General features: G+C 44.4%; 3 protein-coding genes across 7 annotated transcripts; all 3 read left to right on the top strand.

The window, feature by feature from the left end:
• Nucleotides 1–67: 67 nt before the first annotated feature.
• dmac2 (distal membrane arm assembly component 2) lies at nt 68–4446 on the top strand. Of its 3 annotated transcripts, none has more exons than XM_042704088.1 (6): nt 68–94; nt 1234–1421; nt 1739–1819; nt 2250–2389; nt 3372–3534; nt 3638–4446. In XM_042704088.1, exons 1-6 carry the CDS (start codon nt 83–85, stop codon nt 3876–3878), a joined length of 825 nt encoding a protein of 274 aa, XP_042560022.1. In that variant the 5' UTR covers nt 68–82; the 3' UTR covers nt 3879–4446. The 3 variants fall into 3 exon arrangements, with proteins under 3 accessions (XP_042560022.1, XP_042560021.1, XP_042560020.1); XM_042704087.1 differs by lacking the exon at nt 68–94 and adding an exon at nt 269–361; XM_042704086.1 differs by lacking the exon at nt 68–94 and adding an exon at nt 1107–1127.
• Nucleotides 4447–4679: 233 nt separating this feature from the next.
• sirt2 (sirtuin 2 (silent mating type information regulation 2, homolog) 2 (S. cerevisiae)) lies at nt 4680–10811 on the top strand. 3 transcript variants are annotated; one of them, XM_042704085.1, is made up of 16 exons: nt 4680–4715; nt 5426–5469; nt 5678–5726; nt 5816–5926; nt 6142–6183; nt 6338–6444; nt 6556–6612; nt 6818–6886; nt 7113–7242; nt 7351–7410; nt 7546–7601; nt 7862–7938; nt 9273–9324; nt 9460–9527; nt 9948–10014; nt 10184–10811. In XM_042704085.1, coding segments are annotated over exons 3-16 (1044 nt in total). In that variant the 5' UTR covers nt 4680–4715; nt 5426–5469; nt 5678–5725; the 3' UTR covers nt 10331–10811. The 3 variants fall into 3 exon arrangements, with proteins under 3 accessions (XP_042560019.1, XP_042560018.1, XP_042560017.1); XM_042704084.1 differs by having other exon boundaries at nt 4687–4752; XM_042704083.1 differs by lacking the exon at nt 4680–4715 and adding an exon at nt 4874–5209.
• A 140-nt stretch (nt 10812–10951) lies between these two features.
• On the top strand, nt 10952–22739 carry rinl (Ras and Rab interactor-like). The gene is made up of 12 exons (XM_042704079.1): nt 10952–11745; nt 12404–12522; nt 12933–13095; nt 15944–16052; nt 16890–16962; nt 17071–17159; nt 17510–17598; nt 17737–17968; nt 18465–19103; nt 19340–19657; nt 20409–20540; nt 22303–22739. The coding sequence occupies exons 2-12, from the start codon at nt 12479–12481 to the stop codon at nt 22737–22739; spliced, it is 2325 nt and encodes a 774-aa protein (XP_042560013.1). The 5' UTR covers nt 10952–11745; nt 12404–12478.
• The last annotated feature ends 9 nt before the right edge of the window (nt 22740–22748 follow it).

Raw genomic sequence — 22748 nt, forward strand, 5'->3', positions numbered from 1 at the left:
ACCCAACCCAACCCAACCCGTCCAAAGACTTGCCTCGGCTACAGTTAGGACATGTCCAGACAACATTCCTGAGGCTGGTTGGATGGAAGGATGGGTATGTTTGGTTCTAGCGACACCTGCTGTTATTCTGTAATAGGCCTTTTCAACACTTCAAAGTGAGTTCTTGTTTCTCAGTCGTGAAAGTTCTTCATATGCATATACTAACAGCCTATCCCAAACGTAGTTTATTCGTTTGTTAAAATCCAAAGGTTTGTATCAAATGTCTATACAATGAATGTAAGTAGACTTAACACTTTGAATGTGACATTTGTCCCTTAACGGAATCCGTAGTAGGGACAGAAATATGGCCGCCTCCTTGCTGGTAGGTCTGCCTTTACTTGAATGTTAAATGCACGAAAAGAAATACTGTGAATATTTTGTCAATGGTGGACATTGTCACGTAGAACAATACTTACATTCTGTTCGTGTGGTTTGACTGGCTGCTGAGTAGAGCTAAATTACTTGACGTTAACTGGCGTTAGCTTATTAACATCGGGAAACATAAGTAGCTAAGTGCGTTACTGGCTTCTTCCCACCGTCAGATTGTCGATTTCACCAATCACGTCTTGTCCTTTGTGCTTTTCTGTTATCGGCAAACTAAAATGCGTGACAAATTTACTCGCAAAATTTTCTCTTGCTCTATTTGACGCGGCAGACGAGCCCACTGTACTATAATTATTAGCATCATCTTTGGAATACAGTTAAAACCCCCCTTTCAAAACCTATTGGATTGCATTTGTATGTAAAATGTAAAAGATGTTTGCTATATGTGTAAATCTAATATACTGTTACTCTGAGGGTATTAGGCTAGTCCAGAAGTGCACAAGGACTTGAAACATGTGGTTTAGCACTTGGACTTCACTTTACATGGGAGTTGTCTTACTTATTACTTGCCAAGCAATGGCTTTGTCCCACTCTGATTAAAGTAACAAAATACAGGGTCTGTGTTTTATAGGGAACTCGTTGTTTACAACATCCTCCAATTCATTTTGATGGCACATGCCCATTTGATGGAAGAACAAACACATCTATCTCACCCACCGGCCTCCCAGGCTTTTAACTGTGCCAGTTTTGTCTCTTTAATGAAGGTCCATCCCTCCCAGACTTTTAACTGTGCCAGTTATGTCTCTTTAATGAAGGTCCATCCCTCCTAGCTTTTCTCTCCATTTCTTCTGATGATATTACACTTCTCAGGTGACATGGCGGTCCTGTCACAGAACGTCATGGTCGGTTGCCAGGAGATACCTGAGTGCGTCCCCTGCGTCCCCACCGTCCGCAGTCACCCGGTTCCTCCTGCGGCTCAGGCAGCAGTTCTACGATGTGGAGCAGCTCATGACCTGGAGCGCCACCTTCAGGAACAGAGCTGTCCGGCGGAAGAATCTGTGAGTGTCTGAAATAATGTGAAACTCTGCATAATCTGCCTCCCTTTTATGTTCAGTATATGCGTGATGTAATATCTTGTATACTGTGCATGCAAAACAAGGTACCTTTGCCCCTGTTGGAAGTGTCTCCATACATTCATCAGTTGAGACATTGGATTTCAACAGAGATCCCTTGTTAGCACCCTATGAGAGGTGGTGTGTGTTTGTTCTGCTGCTGTGTGGTCCCAGTGCAGAGTTGATTTCTTCCTGTTTGCTTTCTGTGTGAGTTGAGTAATAATTGATTTGTCATTACTACATTTTCTTTTACTTCCCTGCAGCTTCTATGGCTTTGCACAGCAGAACTATGGTGACAACATTGCAGCAGCATACTACATCTTGAGCCTGAAAGGAAGTTTCAGGTACTTGGTTTCTCTTCATTACTTCATTCATTCATTAGTTGCATTTGTGGAAAAGGCAAGCATTGATTCTGTAACCTGAAGCACAATCCTGCACTGGACTCGAACCCGGCACCCTCATACATAGGAGGCGGACATGCTAGCAAGGAGGCTAAAACCCATGGGTCCTAGCATCTGTCCCCAGCACATTTCATAAGGTGTCGGGCGAGAGATTTGCTCACTGCACAGTCTCTATGCAAAGGCTACCATTCCAACCACACACATCAGTGAGGATAGTAAAAGTAGGATATCCTCAAGGGATGTACTGTATTTGTAGTATGTGTTTATACTTAAGATTTTGCCACTGACTACTTTCTTTCTTTCTGTTATTATGACAGTCTGCCATTGCATGTGTGATTATGTGCTCACTCAGTTCCTTCCTGTTTGGGTCCAGGTTTGCTGGACAGACAGAATGGTTCCAGCCCGATGCCAGAGGGAAATTCAGCTTTGACTTCATGAACTTCCCCACCTCCATGATTGAAGAGGTTGACTTGAGTGGCACTCCTATTAACCGTGATGGACTAGACAACCTAGGTACTGCCATCTTTTCTCCTGTCCATTTACACTAAAGCACACAATACTACAGTCCTTTCACCTAAGGCCTCTATATAAATATATATAAATGCTGTTCTTGTATTTTCATCTTAACCACTCTACAAAGATTGACAACTGATTACATCGGTGTGTGATTTGCCAGATTTGAAGGTAGTTGTTCAAACCTGTGTGTAGGCTGGAGGTGTATTTCAGCCTGAGCAGTAAGTAACCAGCTGTAATGGCTGTGCCTGCTGGTCGGGAGGAGAAGCTTTATCCCTGCATGGTCACGATGTAGTCAGACAAGAGACACACAGATCACTCATGTGTGAAACAAAACACATTAACACAAAGGATACACAAGATCAGCAAGATTACTGACCAGGCTACTGTTACTGTAGCTACTGATTACTGACACAGCTACTGTTACTGTAGCTACTGATTACTGACACAGCTACTGTTACTGTAGCTACTGATTACTGAGCAGGCTACTGTTACTGTAGCTACTGATTACTGACCAGGCTACTGTTACTGTAGCTACTGATTACTGACACAGCTACTGTTACTGTAGCTACTGATTACTGACCAGGCTACTGTTACTGTAGCTACTGATTACTGACACAGCTACTGTTACTGTAGCTACTGATTACTGACACAGCTACTGTTACTGTAGCTACTGATTACTGACACAGCTACTGCCTCCCACCCTCCGTGCACAGACTGCAGCTCACAATAACTTTGTAGAAATGACCCACTGCAGAATGCAACAATGCGTGAAATCAATTTTGCATAGTTCAATGTGTCTGCAGTTGCATGCTTGTATACTGTATACATTCGTCTCAGCCATAACCCTTCACATTTCTGATGACGCATTGTGTACTTGCCTGTGGCCACCTGAGACGTGCACCTTGTTGGCCCAAAGTGAAAACACATTCCCCCCTAACTCCCCTCCCCTCCCCTCTCCTCCCCTCCCCTCCCTCATCAGTGAGTCAGCTGCATCTCCGGAGGCTCTCCCTGAGGGGCTGCCCAGAGGTAGACGGCTGGTTCCTGACACGCCTGCACATGTTCAATGACAGCCTAGAGGAACTGGACATCTCCCACTGCCCCCGGATCACTGTAGGAGCCCTGTGTGCCCTGCAGCACCTCAGGTACTGGAGTGAGGCTGAAAGTACCTGTATATGCATGCAAGCACCTACGGTTATGCCATGCCTGTGAGACTGAGCCCAGTGTCCTTCCGCATCTGTCCCACAGGAAGCTGCATCGGCTGAACATGTCCAGCATCCCCAGCCTGCAGAACCCTGGGCTGGTGCGCATCCTTATGGAGGAGATGCTGCCACACTGCCTTGTGACTGGGGCTGAGTACAGCCAGGGCCTTAGCCTGGAGGACACAACGCAAACAATCACCACACACAGCTCCACAGACCCAGGGGCCCAGCCACAGGAAGAGGAGAGTGGGCAGACCAGTGCAAAGAGACAGGGGCAGATGCAGTGACGGGAGTTATCCATGGACACGTACACACAGAAACAATTATTTATATAAATACTTAATTTGATATGCTCAGACGCACAATCCCAGATAAACACATGTGATGATCATACATAAACATGCACACAGAGATCAACACATGTGATGATCATACATAAACATGCACACAGTGATAAACTGGAACACATTGTGGAAGTACATACCAGTAATGAATGTATTTTTTTTTTTACTATCATTTACACACCCCATGCTGAATTATTGTAATTCATGTAGATACTTGTATTTGTATTCAGTATGCAACTAAACATAGTACTCACATTTTCAGTGTCATTTAATTCTTTAAATGTACATATATTGAAGTTAACTCACTTCCAGATTGATATAAGTTAACCATTCATTTTAAGATCAAATGTACACTGAACTGTACAAGCATGTCATCTATGATGGTATCATGACCCCTTTGGCATATAGGAGCCATGTCATTGTTATTGTTGATATTGTACATTTATTCATACTGTACATTTAGTCTTTGGGCAGCAGTTTGCCATTTGCAATAAAAGTACGTACTTCTGAATTGTATGTTGTTTCTATGTTCTTATCAGTATATAGTTGTGTGTGTGTGTGAGGGATAGAGAGAGAGAGTGGGTGTGTGTAATTACACCTCTGAATTTGATTCGAGGAGATAAAAAGAGTGACATCTCCAGATTTGCATTTTAAACAGGTGTGGAATCTAGTTTACAGAAAGGTGTTAATCCTGAAATCCTATTAACCGAGGTGATGTGCTAGTACTTTCAGTCAGGCGGCAACGTGACAAGGAATTGAGAAGACGGCGAAGAGCATGTTGTAAGACAGACAGTGGCTCCTTTTGTATGTTTTGTATGTATGTATAGCCTATGAATGTATAGGTATTTTATGTGTTTTCTTGCTTCACGGGTCATCCGTCACCGACTGAATCTGAATTAACAACAGTACTGTTTTCTCGATGTAATGACAATTGTTACAGAAATGCTGAAGGTGTATTTCTGGTGCAACAAACACTGGTGGTGGTTTTCGTACCACATTGGTGGTCTTTACATTACATTACCTTTACCTTACATTCACGTGAAACAAATGGTATTACGGGTAGAAACAGTGCACGCGATTTTCTAGCCGGACTTATTTTTATGTAGGAACACTGGTGGTGTCGCAAAATATGTTTGGTGTCGCAAACACGACGATGTTGTAAACATACTTGGTCGGCGAGCTCAGATTGTACTTGCAAAGCATCTATCAGACATTTCATACAGTCTCGATTCCGTAGAAGTGCAGTCAAATCGAATAGATGTCTGATGCTCAAGGTAACCATTTTCCAGTTTTGTGAAATGTACCTTTATGCTTAAAATAAACTGACAGTCACTGATCGGCGCTGCCAAACTATCTGGCTAGCTTATAATCTTGCGTTAACTGTCAGGTGATAACAATTAATTTACTGTGTGCTCTTTTGATATGTCTTGCTATCACTAGATGCGTTTACCTTGAGAATACAGCATATCACCTGTTTGTTTTGATTGTAGAAGTTACAAAGCCAGACGAGGAGGCCCAATCTCCGGTACCCGAGGTAAGTTAGTTTATTAAGGGTAACGTTAGGGTAACCTCGGATATTGGCTAAATTAATGCACAACATGGTCCCGCAGAAAAAGATTGTCTATGAGGAACTTCCAAACCGACACGATGTATGACTTGTATATGTTGGTTTATGCCTATGCCTTAGGTTTTAGCTAACCTAACTCGATTGTTGTCTAATCAAGTCCCTCTTGAATATGCAGGACCAGTCGGACGATAGCGACGAGGGTGAGGCATCGGGAGACACAGAGAGTAAGTCTGTCCTTTTTTGACGGTTCCTTATTGTTTTTAATGTTGTGAGCCCTGCCAGTCCTAATTTATGGACTTTCCCCATACACCAGTGGATTTCCTGCGCAGCCTATTCTCTCGGACTCTCGGCTTGGGCCCTGGAGAAAAGGTTTTGGATGAGTTGACGCTCGACGGTGTAGCCAGATACATTCAGAGTGGCGCATGTGAGTCAAGGTTTCTCAATTTTAAAAGCTCCACTGTGTCCAATATCTTTTCAACCACTTTAAAGCCACCCCTGCGTCGCGAATAGTCATGTGAGGGATGGGAAATGGCGCAAGTGTTTTTGTCACAGCGCATGAATGGTTAACAGGCTCCTGACTGGGTACATTAGAGTACCTTTGAAACAAGTCATAGTGAGTTTCTGCATATCCCCCTACAGGCAAGAATATCATCTGTATGGTCGGTGCTGGAATATCAACATGTAAGTGGCCTGCTGAAATACTATGCCTGTAGCACATTCACATAGAAGGAGGTGAATATTGTGCTCTTTTCACAACAGACTAACACATCTTTGGCCACATACAGAGTGCTGATGTTGTGAGTTGGAGCTGTGGTTTGGTTTTGTGTGTGTTTAGCGGCAGGAATCCCAGACTTTCGCTCTCCCGTGTCGGGTCTCTATGCCAACCTTCAGAAGTACAATCTACCTTACCCAGAGGCCATTTTTCAGATTGATTACTTCAAGGTATACGCCCTCTTTCACTGGTGTTTTGGGAAACTGATTTATAAGTTAGTGTTGTCTCTCTCACTCTGTTCCCCTCCAATTTTCTCCATTTTCTCCTCTTTCTCCTCTCAGAAACATCCGGAGGCCTTCTTCGCCTTAGCCAGGCAGCTCTACCCTGGACAATTCAAGGTATCTCAGCTCACCTGGATGTTTGGAGCAGGTGTTCTGGTTATTTAACCATTGCTTGATGCACTCCTGTATGTATAGGTTTGTAGTTGACTTTGTGCATTGCTCGCACTCTTGTCTCAGTGCTACAGCACTGGGAGGCTGTGTAACTAACCTGAGTGGTCTGCGTGAGTGTGGATATGTGCAAACTGCTGTGATATGTCTGAAGCCCACAGTATGCCACTACTTCATCAGGATGCTGAAGGAGAAGGAGCTGCTTCGTCGCTGCTACTCCCAGGTGAGGTCCTGTCCTACCCCCCTATCCTACCCCCTGTGGAGGGTCCTATCCAACCCCCCTATCCTACCCCCTGTGGAGGGTCCTATCCAACCCCCCTATCCTACCCCCTGTGGAGGGTCCTCAATGTCTCCATTGCATGGGCCCTGATCATTGCCTTGCATTGCGGCTATACTGTTATTGTTGTTGTTATTATTGTTGTTATTATTATTATTATTATTTTGCTTAGAACATTGACACTCTGGAGCGAGTGGCTGGCCTCGGGGATGCTGACCTGGTAGAAGCTCATGGAACTTTCTACACCTCACACTGTCTCAGCTTCCTCTGTCGCAAGGAGTACACCCTGGAATGGATGAAAGGTGGGTAACACATACACACACACACACACACACACACACACACACACACACACACACACTGTCCGAAATGTTCCACACTAAGGTTGGTCCATATCCTCTTACATGCAGAGAAGATTTTCTCTGATGAGATCCCCAAGTGTGACAAGTGCAGTGGACTGGTCAAGCCAGGTGAGACAGGTTTTATTTTCAACACTTCTTATTGGCTAATCCTTTTTAGTTAGTGCACATGTATCATATGAGTTTCATCTGTCTGTCCCCTTTCCCGTGCTCTTCCTCCCTCTCCCTCTCTCTCTCTTGAGTTAGACATTGTTTTCTTTGGTGAGAATCTGCCAGGACGATTCTTCACTTCCATGACAACGGTAAGAGAGACCAGAAGACCTTATCTGCCTTTTGATTCTCTCTCTCTCTCTCTCCTCTTTTCCCTCTTTCCCTTCTTGTTCCTGTCCCCCTTGTTTCTTTCTTTCCCTCTTGTGGCCTCGGGTAGATAGGCTCTCCGGCCCAGGGCTTTGTACAAATGATCATTGGTAATGGGGCTACTGTATGTATATAATTTAAATTGAATCGATTTAATTTGAATTAAATTTCAATTGATATGCCTGTCTCTCTCTCTCTCTCTCAGGACTTTCCTCGATGTGACCTGCTCATCATTATGGGCACATCTCTACAGGTGCAGCCCTTTGCTTCCTTGGTTGGCAGGTAAGCGCCTGATGCCTCAGTGCTCCAACTCCTTTATATCAGCTGTAGTTTGTGACTGCACTGATTGACCAGTAGAGGGCGCTGCTGCCCATGTCTTACATATACATATACATATACATATATAATATATTCTGCCCATTGTGCATGGATAAGACTAGTACCTGATCATAGTACACTCAGAGGGAAGAGACTGGTGGAATATTTATATGGTCTGTGTTAGGGATGCACCGATACCACTTTTTTACAAACCGATACGAGTACGAGTATTTTTATTTGTGTACTTGCCGATACCGAGTACCGATACCGATACTTCTTAGATTTGGTCTCCATGAAAGTGCAATTAATTTGGAGGCAGATTTTATTTTATCCTCTGCAGATTATGTCAAGCCTATAGTACAAAATTAACAGAAGGCTATCCCAAGCCAAAAATAAACAGAGCTTTCTGGTTTTAACACACAAAAAAGCCTTCAAACAGACAATATCATCACATGAGACAAAATGCAAATATAACCAGATAAAGGCAATTCAATTTGCTGCATAGTTAACAACACAGTCTGCTTAACAAAAAGTGAACAGAACTATTACTAGATTAGCACAAGAGCACATTTCAGTTACAAAAGGATCAGAATAATCTCCTGCTCAAGTACACAAACAATCACTTAACCTATGTGGCACAGTCTTTCTCTCTACCTCTCTCTCTCTGTGTGCGTGCGCGTTTTTTTCTTTTGCAAGACGTCAGTTAAGATTGGTTGCTTCGGTCTTGTGCCACTAGCATCAGTGAACGCTGTGTACTAAGCACTATGGTGTGTCTTCAGATGTTTAATCAAATTGCTTGTGTTAAACAAAGTACTTTCCTTTCCGCCCCTCCACACCGTAGCAGTGCAGATCTTACACTGTGCCTTACTCCTGTCGTCGTCATTTATCTTAAAATGAGCCCAAATCGCCGTTAAGGCAGCTCAACGGAATTGCTAATCGCTAACGAGATGCTAGCAGCTAAATTTAGCGAAACCTGTATACTGAAATACTTTGACACTATGACAAACTTTCCTAACACAGTCAAACATCAAGCAAATGCAACACAAGACGGCAAATAAGCTACTTACTAGTCTGGCAGAGAGTGGTAGGACAATAAATCACATTTTGTGTCAGCATAGCCCGGCCAGTTTGATGCAGTGAAATACTGATGAGTGGTATCGGTGCTTGGTATCGGCCATTCAAAACGAGTACGAGTATTTTAACGAAGTATCGGCACCGATATCGGTATCGGTGCATCCCTAGTCTGTGTTGTTCTTCAGATTAATGTGGAATTTTTGACATTTTCATCTGTGATTCAGAGTTCCTAAGAGTACTCCCAGGCTCCTCATCAACATGGAGAAGACGGGAGAGGTGTGTTTTCTGTGCTCTGATTTATTTGTGCTGTATTTATTATAATTTCTACAGCATTACATCTTTGATCGTTTGGCTAAACATGACCCCCCCCCCTGTTTCTCTGTCCTTCTCTTCCACTTCCTCCCTCTGCAGTCTGACTTCATGAGTGGGATGCTTGGTTTGGGTGGAGGGCTGGATTTTGAGTCAGACAAAGCGTACAGGTAAGGCGTAAGGCGTACAGCGTACAGGTCACAGACTGTGACCGCTGGTTTGAAAAGCTCTATAAACAAGAGATGGAGCCATCAGCCTATTTATGTTTCACAGCAAGGAGCAACAGGCAGTGGATGCCATTTATTTTTAAAGGCAGCAATATGCAAGGGAGTTACCCTAAAATATCTCTGCCTCCCACTTGCAACTGTATTTAGTGTGAATACAAAACAGACATTGCTACAGGGAGTTTTTTTGTAATTTAAAAAAAAATGTTTTCAGCTTTTGAAAATGGTAATGTATAGGAGAATATTCAATTGACAGAGCACTCTAATATTTGGGGTAAGCGTGCAGCAGATGAGTGCAAAGGAAGGATAGGGGAGGTGATGAGAGTTGGTCAGAGTCCCATAGTGAAGCTCCAGTCTCCTCCACAGGGATGTGGCCCACATCAGCACCTGTGATGATGGCTGCCTGGCTCTCGCAGACCTCCTGGGATGGAAGGTAAACCAACAACAGAATAACACAACACAGAAAAGTGTCCATTAAGGTCTGATAGATTGATGTTCTTTGCAGTCTATTACTCCATACGTATTGGTGCATGGTGTTTTGGGGGTGGGTTTGCTTTAGGTGGGTATGAAACTAATCTAATTCTGATTGGCTTCTACCCCAGGAGGAGCTGCAGGAGCTGGTGAACAGGGAGCATGCTTTGATTGACAGCAAAAATAAGAAGGAGAAAGGTGAAGCAGCCAATGAGGACTCTTCAGCCACAGAAAAGGCCGCTCCGGGGGCGGAAGCCAAAAGCCAAAAGACTGAGTGACTAACGAGAGAAAATAAAAGTGGAAAAAGACATCCAGTGGCTGTGGCCAGAGACGAGACACAGCTGAAAACAGAACTGCATATGCTTCTCCGTAGTGGAGCAGTTCCTACACACCCACATGAGGCAGGCAATCCCACTAGTTGCTAATTATGACTTCAGTTATTGAGCTCTCTTAATCATGATTCTCAAAATGAATATGCACTGTATTTTTTTTGTTTTGTTTGTTTTTTATGGAAAAAAAACATATGAATGATAAACTAACATTAATGTATGTGTTTTTATCTTTTTAAATTATTTTAAGTTTATATCATAAGTTCTATTTCTCTTGTCTGTGTTGGAGGAAAGAGAAGTAGCTCGCTCCAGTGGAGTGTTGTGACACTGTGCTCACTCACCATAAACTCAATACTGTCCCAGGAGCAGCATGTATCAACAGTAGCAAAAAGGAAGTACAACTAAAGCAGAATAAAACATTCTAAACAAAGTTGAACAGAAGTGTTGATTCTTTTGGAGTATACAGTTATACATATCCTAATCTCTGAGATTAAACTCAAACATGTCAAGACAGAAACCTGCGTGGGCCTGGCTAGATGGCCATGATGACATGACCGCGGCGAGAGTTTATTCTCACCAACTCAGAGTGAGGCGCGCATTTCCTGCTGTGAAAAAAAAACCGTACCCTCTACTGAAATGGCTTCCTGTTTGGTGGCTGCTGCTCACTCACTTCACTGTTCTTCAACTCGGCCAAAGACAAGGTGCTGTTTTCTCAGGTCCTGCAGTGGGCCTGGGCTTTCCAGAACAGTGCCCTACATGGCATATTCAGGGCCCACTGTTGGGGGATGAGAATAGTGTATTTTCAGTGGGGCCTGGGGGTTCTCTCTTGACATTTGTAGATATACTTTTTCCACTGTCACAAACGACCTACCCAACGCTGTTGTGTGACAGAGTGAAACATTTTGTACTTCACAAAGTGGCGTAACAAAGCTGTGTTTCCTGCTGTATATGTACATGAGGTTCAACACGAGGTTCAACACGAGCCTGGAGGTGGTGGGCACACTGAGGGGGAGAGCATGCTCAAGTGAAGGAAACCAGCAAATGCCATGAGAGCTTGACAGTGACTTATGAAGACGTCATCTGTCATAGCAGGGCTGCACCACGTGGCCGAGGAAGAACGGTCCTGAGAATCATGCTGAAGACCGATGCATCATCAGAGGCTCTCAGAAGCGCTTGAGAAATAGGTGAGACGGTTGCATCATCAGAGGCTCTCCGAAGCTCTTGAGAAATAGGTGAGAGTTGCAAGAGCAAGAGAAGGCGAGTAACTGAAGTTCCGTGAGCACAAGTGACTGGAGGCTCAGCATGCAGTGAAATGAAGACGGCAGACAAGAGACTCAAAGGAACCCTGCTGCCTGCAGCAGAACGTGAGTACTGTTGGGAACATGACTGCTCACTAGATTTAGGCTAGTGTTTTTATGGTTTTTGTAATGCCAATAGAAATGTTGGTGTGTGGCTCATCTGTAGAGACCCCAACCATGTTTGCTTACACAATTGTGGCAGCACTCATGTACCCAAGGCATCCTGTTCACAGCTAAATTTACTGACACAATTACACGATTGAGTTTGGTGTTTTTCTAGGTGCCTTCCAGTTTTGTGTATCTTGTTGAGATTTGATTTGTGCAGAACTGTACTGGCGAAGCAATATTGAGGCTGAGTGATGTGCGTGAGGAGGTTGGCCTCTTTGTTACCTTAGCTTTTGGTATTCTACTTCTACATCCTCAAATCATAGGTGTGTGCTTACTGTTAAACCCCTAGATCCTATGTTACTTTGTAATACTAATACAGGGCTTGTATGTCAAATCAATAAATGCCCTCAAAGCTGTGAACAATTTAGAATAATAGGAGCCATTTTGTCATGGGTTGTAATGTTGTGTGAGATGCTAGAGAGAATAAGATGTCAGGTATACTGTTAAAAAGGAGCGTGTCAAAACAGGTTATTGTGAAATGTGTGTCTGTGCGCCATTTCCTGCATCTTTCTAAACTGTATCATTCGTTTCCTGTGGTTGCCTTGACACCATGCAGACAACCTACAATGGGGGGCCGCAGCTGTTTGAGACCCAATTAGTATACCTGAACCAACTGGCTTTGCTTGGCAGAATGGAGTCTCTGGAGGACGGGCCTGACCAGGGGCATGCTAAATGGTGAGAGGACAATGCCTTCATCTTTTCTTTTCTGTGATATACATAGTGGCGGGTCCTTAGATCCCTCTGTCACACATTAAAGTGGTGTCAGAGACAAATGCCTCACTATAAACCTGTTGTGTCTGCAGCAATGGACATGTATTTCCTTAAAGGGTCAGTTTTCAGTTCAATCCCAGAAGGGAAGGGAAGTGCCCTAATGACATTTTTATGGCAGAGTTTTGTGAATGCATGTTTGTCTTGCCATTTTTTTTAAAATTCTTACTCATGACAGAGTTTCCACAAAAGGCCTGTTTGGAAAGATTGCCATCCCTTCAGTCGTGTATGAAGCAGCTTACTGTCTTAAGGATGTACGTGTTGCCACTATGGTAATCATTGGTGATTTAACCCTTTGGTATTTCTGATATGTTCAGCTGTGTTAAGTCCTCCAGAAGGATGTCCAATGGGGACTCGGCCCCTGCCAGCGGGCCCTTTGTCCTTCTGCTGCACCTCAGGGCGTGCCAGGAGGCCTGGGCACCTGGGGCACCCTGGACCAAAGATGGGGCACATGCTGCCCTGTGGGGTCGCCCTGCAGGGGTAAGTACGGCTCATATCACTGTTCTTTCAAATGCAATGCACTGCTCTTAATAACAGCTTTCAACCTCCACATGGAAATTGTTCTGAACAAATAAAAAGCATAAAATGGCAAGCAAATGTTCAGCACATATCCAAAATGATAGGATAACTATCACTTAATGCTTGCTAGGTTACACCATACCTGCTGAACTGAATTCACATCAAAAAGAAATCCACTCTGAATAGCTCACTGATGAGCCTCACAGAATTCTATTGCTTGCAGAAACCATGCTGATAGAATCCATTCTGAAACACTGTTCAAAGATTGTGTTAATCAATGGCTTTGTATTAATGAATGACTTTGTATAATTCATGTGCTTACGTTAGCAGGAACATGGCTTTTCTGTGTTTCTCTGTGTCTAACTTAGATTATTAAGTGCTGACGCCACTTAGTCTGTATGTGTGTAAGCTACATGCGTAAAAGAAGGATCCTTCTGTCCATGTTTGGATGAGGCCAGAGGTGATCAGAAGGGTTGAACTGTGCCTGTTCAGCCATCTTTTACTGAATGCATGTGTGACAGAAAGCAGCCGGGATGACACAGAGACACCTTAGTTCATGTGTGTCTATTTCTGCTGACATGTATAATTATGGCGTCAGAGTTAAATAAATCTAAACGTAAATAAACCCTGTGCGATGTTTGTGAAATTGCTTCACTCTCATCTTTGCGCTGTGAGTGAGCCCGACAATTGTTGTTGAATAAATATACTTATATGCTCGTACTCAAGAGTTCCCTGGCATTAATCGCAGGGGACATTTGGTTTGGATATGGTGTGGCTGGCTAATCCTGCACTCTACCACAATGCAAATAGTATGGTAGAGACGTAACAGACACAAACATTACATCCTGACCTGGGAAACCAGTCACAAGGAAGTCCCACAGGCTGCCAGTAATATGGTTAATATAGTTAATATTTGAAGGGTGCGTTGTTTACTACACGTATTGCTTTAAGTGCACATGCGCACTGCTGAGTGGGTTAACTTATTCAGATCAGGACGGCTACTCTTAACAGTTCCCCTAATGAGTATGGAGTCAGATAAGGAGGCAGGCAGGCAGACAGGCATGCATGTAAAGTGACACTGCGAGTGCAAATGTGTCAACTGTCCACTTCCCTTTTCTTCAACTGGTTTGCTTCAGACTTGACAGATGAAGAAAAAATAGCCTGTGTCATAGCAGAAGAAAGTAAAGATAAGGTCGTACATGAAAGAGATACCGAAAGAGAGCCTATGCATGAGAAAGCAAGTCAGAAAGAGAACAGGTTGTGCAGCTGATATGACATAATGAGGACCTTGTTGAAAAGCTGCAGTGAGACATAAGATTTTAAGTGTGAGTGTTTCTCAATAAGGAATGTTTTTTTTACCACCATCCATCTCCATCTCCCAAGGAACGGTAAGTAAACGGGGACGCTGTGGTCCAGGGTTTGTGGTGGACTGAAAATAGGCAAACAGGCACTCTACAAGTGACAGCCTAACGTGCTTTGAACAAGTCATTGTAAAGGTACATTAATGCACGCAGACACAGGGGATAGTTCAAAATGAATAAGACAGGGGGATGTCAACTTTTGTGCTTAGCAAAATACTGATGACTCTTAATCAGTTGTCTTTGTCCATTTTGCACAAACCACATGCGATTTACTCTTTATTAATGATTCATAATATAGGAAAGAACATCCACACCTAGGTGAACACACTACCCACACAGGTTCTAGTCCATTCTGTTCAGATGCACTATGGCAGCAATAAAGTCAATGGATATTTAGTGAGTGGCAGAGAATTGGATTGACTCTGTCTCTAAGACATGTGTTTCATGTGCTGAGGTAGTTCCTAACAATGAGTGAGATGCACGTGAATGTATAAATGTGTGTGTGTGTGTGTGTGTGCGTGTGTCTTTGAGCATGTGAATGTATACATGTGTGTGTGTGTGTGTGTGTGTGTGTGTGTGTGTGTGAGTGTGTCTTTGAGCATGTGAATGTATACGTGTGTGTGTGTGTGTGTGTGTCTTTGAGCATGTGAATGTATAAATGTGTGTGTGTGTCTTTGAGCAAGTGAATGTATAAATGTGTGTGTGTGTGTGTGAGTGTGTCTTTGAGCATGCCAATGCACAATGAGGCCACATATCATTAGTGAGGATGTGCATGGTTATCACATATTTGCCTTTGTATGTGTATTATCATGTTTATGTGTGTGTTTTCACATATTTGCCTTTGTGTGTGTGGAGAGGTTGTGTTAGGTCAAGTAGGGCCAAGCAGCTTAGTAAGCATGCTAGTGAAAAGCTGACAACTTAAAAAATATCTCTCCCCCCCCCCCCTCTCCCAAGTCATATGTGATCTTTCTAAGCCGCACCTGCCACAAAACCTTCCCTTGTCATTCCTTCTGAGTGAACTGCAGGTGGTGTACATACAAATAAAAAAAGTAGTTCATTCAATGTGGACATCCTTTAAAGTAACCAGTCTTGTCAGCATTAATATGACATTCTGATGACCTGCTTTTATCATTTTGGATATATGTTATGTAATATTGTGATTTCTATATTCTGTCATGTCTATTCCTATGGCGTGTGCGTGTGCGTGTGGGTGTGTGTGTGTGTGTATCTGCGCATGTCTGCTTGAGAATGACTAGCATGTTGGCCTATTTGTAGTGCTGATGGTAGATGTTGCTCTGTTTTATTGTGTCATTCACCTGCCAGGGGACTGCAGATGGTTATGAGCTAGTAGCCAAATCTGGTTCATCTATTTGAAGTGAATGTATTTTGTACACGGTCCCTGAAATGAATACATCTGAAACTAATAATAATACACATCCCCACCATAGAGTTTCCTGGTACTGCGAGATTCTTCTGCTCGGCCGGAGCTGCTGTGTGTGTGTGTGGAGGGCGCCAGCGAGCCTGTGAAGGATTTCCCCATCCGTGGCTCTGGAACAGGTAGACATGCTATTCCCAGCATGCCGTTTTAGAGTGACTAAGGGGCAGGGACACTCCTGAAGGTGGACATTAAGTGATAAGTACTCAGAATGGGTCATGCTGTACTTGTCTCTTGTTTGGCCCAACTCTGACCCAGTAAATCTTAGTTGGGTAAAGTATTTGGATGTAGAAAAACGGTAAACAATGAATACAGTTTTGTGTTCTTGAATACTTCCTTGACTTGCTTGGGAACATTCTTACCAAGTCAGGCTTTCTTTGTTTTTTTACTTCCCTAAGTTATTTTGGCCTGTTCAGTTAACTCTTTCATCCTTCCATTCTGAACTGTGTCAATCATACATGCCTAAAACCATTGGCAATATATGAGCTGTAATCTGGAATATATGAAACACACTATAATGTGGCACTATAGTGTGGCAGTTTGGATTGGATTGACTTCTATTTTCCTGCACCAGACTGCCCAGGCAGGACCCCCCCCCCCCCCCCCCCCCCCCCCCCCCCCCTCAGAAACACAGACATGCTTTCGGCCAATGATTCGATTTATTCACTGCCATGTATATTGGGATAATAGCAGTTGCCCCAAAAGATAGTCCGACTAAGCAAAGATTCGAATTATACCAATCATGTAAACACACTGAGTGTCAGAGTGGGAACCACACTTAAACATGGACACTATTCAACTGCAGGGCTGTCCTTTCCTTATTCTGCACCTAGCTGGTTAAGACTGTTGTCTGCAGTGACAATCTCCCACATCTGTCTTCCCTAATGGAGATTTCTCTCTCTCTCTCTCTCTCTCTCTCTCTCTCTCTCTCTCTCTCTCTCTCTCTCTCTCTCTCTCAGTGGTGCAGCTGATAGACTCTCACCTGGGGTTTCCTGACCTTGCTCAGCTGGTGGTATTCTACACTCTGAGCAGGTAAGCTGCCTTGGTTGAGGTCCAGTGTTTCTGTCCTGAGCCTGTCAGAGCAGGTGTTTGATGTGTGTGTGTTTGATGTGTGTTTGATGTGTGTGTTTGTGTTGCCAGAGACGTGCTGCCTGTGTGTCTACTCGTCCCTGCATGGATGTCCAGTCTGGCCAAGCCCTCTGAGAAGCCGCCTCCACAGCTTGGACCCAGTAATCCTACCCCCTCTCTGACCATGTCTCTGTCTCCTTCTGTTTCTGTCACTGCCCTACTGCAGTCTCCTTTCTAGAATCTTCTGTCTCCCCTCTTCCCCCTCTGCCCTGCTCTCCTTCCTCAGGCCACTTATGAAACCTTTATGCTGAATCACCTTCTGCTTCCACACACATTGCCGTATCAGTGACTACCTCATGGTGAACTTCTTCATTCTTGGTGTGTGTGTGTGTGTGTGTGTGTGTGTGTGTGTGTGTGTGTGTGTGTGTGTGTGTGTGTGTGTGTGTGTGTGTGTGTGTGTGTGTGTGTGTGTGTGTGTGTGTGTGTGTGTGTGTGTGTGTGTGTGTGTTAGAGTCCTGGCTGTGTCCTCCATCAAACACATCTTCTGATTCCATGTCTGTGTCATCAGTAGCACCTGGGGTTGTCATGTGCACCATACAGGTGAGTGTGTCTGTGTGTGTGTGTGTGCACCACTGTGTTTTTGTGTGTGTGTGTTGGTGTTTTTTGCTGCCAGATGAGATTCAAGCAGCAAATCAACACCAATTCTTAATCCAGTGTGTTGTGTCACCTGACTGACAGCTGACCACAGCCAGCGGAGCTCTCTGCATCGTCAACCCACTTTATGTCCATGAGCATGGAGATGATTGGCTGTCCCAAGCGTCAGTCAGTGCCCAGCAGGGCGCTCACCCAGACAAACGGAGGTTCGAAAGGCGGCTCAGCAAGACCAGACCCTGGGGAGGAGCGGGATTGGTCAAGAATAGAGGAATTTCATTGGATGAAGAGACACTGCAAAGCTACTCGAAAGGTCCAGGTGGAAACGTGTTCTAACTGTGGTGTCTGTTGGGATCTACTTGGATTGGATTGTGTAATATTCTGCCTCACTTGTAACATTGCTTTTTATGAATATCAGATGAAGTTGAAGCATGAATGTGTGAGTTTGAACTAATATTAAGAATTTAACGCAACTGACCAGAGTGAGGTTTTTACTTTAAAAGCCTTTATTGAGAATGAGCAAGTACACTAAAAACAAAACTACACTAAAAGTAAGTACACTAAAAACAAAAAGAACTACATTTCTGAAAACAGAGAGCACTAGTGGAAGTTTCAGCACTTCCAAGAAGTGGTCTGTGTGGTAGGTCAAGAAGTGGTCTGTGTGGTAGGTCAAGAAGTGGTCTGTGTGGTAGGTCAAGAAGTGGTCTGTGTAGTAGGTCAAGAAGTGGTCTGTGTGGTAGGTCAAGAAGTGGTCTGTGTGGTAGGTCAAGTGTGGAGCTGTGGATGCGCTGACATGTCCCTGCTCTCCCCTACAGCAGGTGCAGGAGTGGGGGCCGCGGTGGTCACTACCTCGACTGGAGTGGTGCTCCGCAGGTCAAGCAGCAGCAGCACCTCCAGCACCAGCAGCAGCAGCTGTGACCTCTTCCAGCGGGCCTCCACTGGGAGCTCAGTCTTCTACAGCTCAGCACCTCAGTCCCCTCACCGTGTGTCCTGGGTGGAGAGCAACATGTGGATGTCCCCCCCTCCCCCACCCTCTCTCCTCCACCCTCCATCGCTGGAGCTGGACTCGCTGTCAGTCAGCAGCATGGAGGAGGAGACTGACTCCGCCTGCTCTAGTCCCGCCCTCTCTCACCACTCGCGCCTGCTATTGGCCGGCAAGATGAAAAATCGCCTGTCTGCCGTGGGCAACGCGCTTGGCGGTCTGGTGAATCCCCAAAAGCGGCTGACCAATCGGGTGCAGGAGCTGAGCAGGAGCAGGAGCGGGGGGTTTGGGGTGGCGCTGCGGGCCTTCGTGGAGCAGACTCAGCGGGCGGTGGTGGCGGAGGCCGTGACGAGCACAGACATCCTGCAGGAGGTGCGCACCTCCCTCACAGGTCTGCGGGACATGCTGATGGAGCACACCGACGTCAGCAGCCTCATGGACAGCATGGCAGACCTGCCTGAAGCTGAGCTGGGTGAGAGGAGGCTAGAGAACTCATACTGCACTGCATTAAGACCCAAACCTTGCATTGGTGACTCCTGATAAGAGAATGAGTAGATAATGCCAGAAATACCATTACGTTCTGTTACGTTGTATACATTGAAATGAAATGAGGCAGACATCTCTCCAGCTCTGGCCTCTCCTTCCCTGGACTCTCAGACTCTCTGGCCCGTGCTGCTCTGTCTCATCCATGTCTCTCCTTTCTCTCAGATGTCATGCTGGAGACCTCACTGCATAAAGTGGCCCTGAAGCCCGTCAGCTCCCACCTGTACTCCTGCATCCACTCCTCCCACAGCAGTGATGGAAGCTTCCAGAAGCTCCAGAGCAACCAGCACACACTGGAGGGCCGGAGTCTGGAGGAGCTGGAGGGCACCAGTGGGACGGGGGTTCCCGATCCTGTCACCATGGAGAAGATCCAGCAGCGCTGGGTGTCCATGCATGGGGCGTACTCACCCAACACCAAGGTGCACATCCTGCTTAAGGTGTGCAAGACCATATACCACAGCATGCGCGCAAACGCCAAGCCTGGTGAGTATGGCAACACCTATCACCACTATTAGTCTGCACCTTGCCAATACAGCTCAGCTAAAAGTGGAGAGGAGCTCACACCCACCTTTCTCACATCTGCTGTCTTCTGTGTTTCATTCTGGATCTTAGGGCCTGTGGCAGTAGTTCATATATGTGTTTCATACTCTTATTTGTGTTGTTTGGTGTGACTAAATATATATTTGGTAAGGACTTGTTATTGTTCTAATAACTCTAAATGCTCAAGGCATTTTTCACCCTGCTTTTTCGTGCGTTAATGTTAGCCAAATCTTACATTTTTTTATATTTTGCAATTTCATTTGGTGATTTTATCACATCCTGTGGATTGCAGAAGTGTGGCAGGGTTCAAAAAGTAGCGCAATACCAGAGTGCAAAGCACAGGCTAAAAGAACACCTCAGGTATCAGCTGGTAAACTTGGCTTAAAATGGAGGCAGAAAGGAGCAGGTGAATGAACAGTGGCAGTCCCTCAGCTCTGATTATTCAAAAGGCCTTGGGATACGTTTACATCAAGATCATTCCGTTATGAGGCAATATTATTGTTAACTTACAAACATTATAGTATCTGTAGGTCTCAGGGAAGTCTGCTGGTAAGAACCCATTGTGATAGACAGTTAGGTCTTACACATTAAATATTATTATCAGGTATGATTAAAGCAGCAGAAAGACACCATCAGGCTGTGTTTGTGTAGTACGGACGAGTGTGTAGTTGTTGTGTTTTGTGTTCTTTTACAGGTGTGGTGTTTGGGGCAGATGACTTCCTGCCTTGTTTGACATGGGTGCTACTGCGCAGTGATGTGGTCACTCTGCAAATAGACACGGACTACATGATGGAGCTTCTGGACCCCATGCAGCTACAGGGAGAGGGTGAGGCTGCATACAGGCACACACACACACACACACACACACACACACACACACACACACACACACACACACACATACACAAACACAAACACACACACACACATACACACACACAAACATACACAAACACACACATACACAAACACACACGTACACAAACACACACATACACACACACACACACACAAACACACACATACACAAACACACACATACACAAACACACACATACACAAACACACACACACACACACATACACAAACACACACATACACACACACAAACACACACACACACAAACACACATACACAAACACACACGTACACAAACACACACATACACAAACACACAGACAAACACACACGTACACATACACACACATACACATACATACACATACACAAACACACACATACACAAACACATATATCAAACACACACATACACAAACACACACATACACAAACACACACATACACAAACACATATATCAAACACACACAAACACATATGCAAACACACACATACACAAACACATATGCAAACACACACATACACAAACACATATGCAAACACACACATACACAAACAAACACATATGCAAACGCACACATACACAAACACACACATATGCAAACACACAAATACACAAACACACACATGCAAACACACACATACACAAACACACACATATATCAAACACACACAAACACAAACACATATGCAAACACACACAAACACAAACACATATGCAAACGCACACATACACAAACACATATGCAAACACACACATACACAAACACATATGCAAACACGCACACATACACAAACACATATGCAAACACACACATACACAAACACATATGCAAACGCACACACACACAAACACATATGTAAACACACTCAAACATGCACACACACATTCTTATTTACCTACAGACATAGATACACATACACACATACATACACCCCCCCCCCCCACACACACACACATACACACACACACACACACACACACACACACACACACACACACACACAGCTACGTGTATATATATATATATATAGCTGCATGCTGGCTTAAATAGCACGCTAGCTGTTCATCTCTCAGAATACACAAAGACAAGGCCAAAATAATTGTGCAGTATAACATGTTTCTAACATATCTTCTAACATTTTATATTAGTGTTTACATTTAGTAGATGCAAGTAGTCACAAGCAACTCACTGTATTGTACATACATTTTTAACAGTATGAGTGCTCCCTGGGTATCAAGCATCTTGTCATTGATATTGATATTGTTATAGTTAGCATCTTGTCATTGGTATTGTTGATGTTATAGTTAGCATCTTGTAATTTATTGTTATAGTTAGCATCTTGTCATGGATATTGTTATAGTTATAGTTAGCATCTTGTCATTGATATTGTTATAGTTAGCATCTTGTCATTGGTATTGTTGATGTTATAGTTAGCATCTTGTCATTTATTGTTATAGTTAGCATCTTGTCATTGATATTTCTTATTGTTATAGTTAGCATCTTGTCTTTATTGTTATAGTTAGCATCTTGTCATTGATATTGATATTGTTATAGTTAGCATCTTTCTCTACCAATTAAGCATGAGCACACAGCATGTGACTTTCTCTTCAGTATGTTGTGTGCCTTAAGTCTCATGACAGTTTTGCAGTTCTTTACACATTCTCTCTCTCTCTCTCTCTCCCTCTCCCTCTCTCTCTCTCTCTCTCTCTCTCTCTCTGTCAGGTGGCTACTACCTGACATCTGTCTACTCCGCTCTCTTCTACATCAGCACCTTCCGTCCCCGTTTGGCAGTTAGACAACTTAGTGTGGAGGCCCAACAGTCCCTCAGCCAATGGCATCGCAGACGGACCCTACACTGCAACCAGTCACGCAGAGGATGCCACCGCAGAACCATCCGGAGGCACGCAAACACCAAGACAAGTCCTAAAGACGCACCAGGACCTGAGGGGGAGAGTAGGGACACTCAGGTGCCCCCTGGGGGTAGTGAGGAGACACTGCAGGTTATTACTGACCACCAGAGTGTAGTGGAGGTTTGTATGAAGGAACAGTCTGAGAATCACACACAAGAGCCACAACCCAGAGACAACAAGTCACCTGGTGTCAGAGGCAGTGGTCCAGATGCCAAAACAGGACCCTCTCAGGGTGGTTGGGCTGACTGAGGGAGGGGA

This window comes from Clupea harengus, unplaced genomic scaffold (assembly GCF_900700415.2).
Source record: "Clupea harengus unplaced genomic scaffold, Ch_v2.0.2, whole genome shotgun sequence".
Taxonomy (NCBI): domain Eukaryota; kingdom Metazoa; phylum Chordata; class Actinopteri; order Clupeiformes; family Clupeidae; genus Clupea; species Clupea harengus.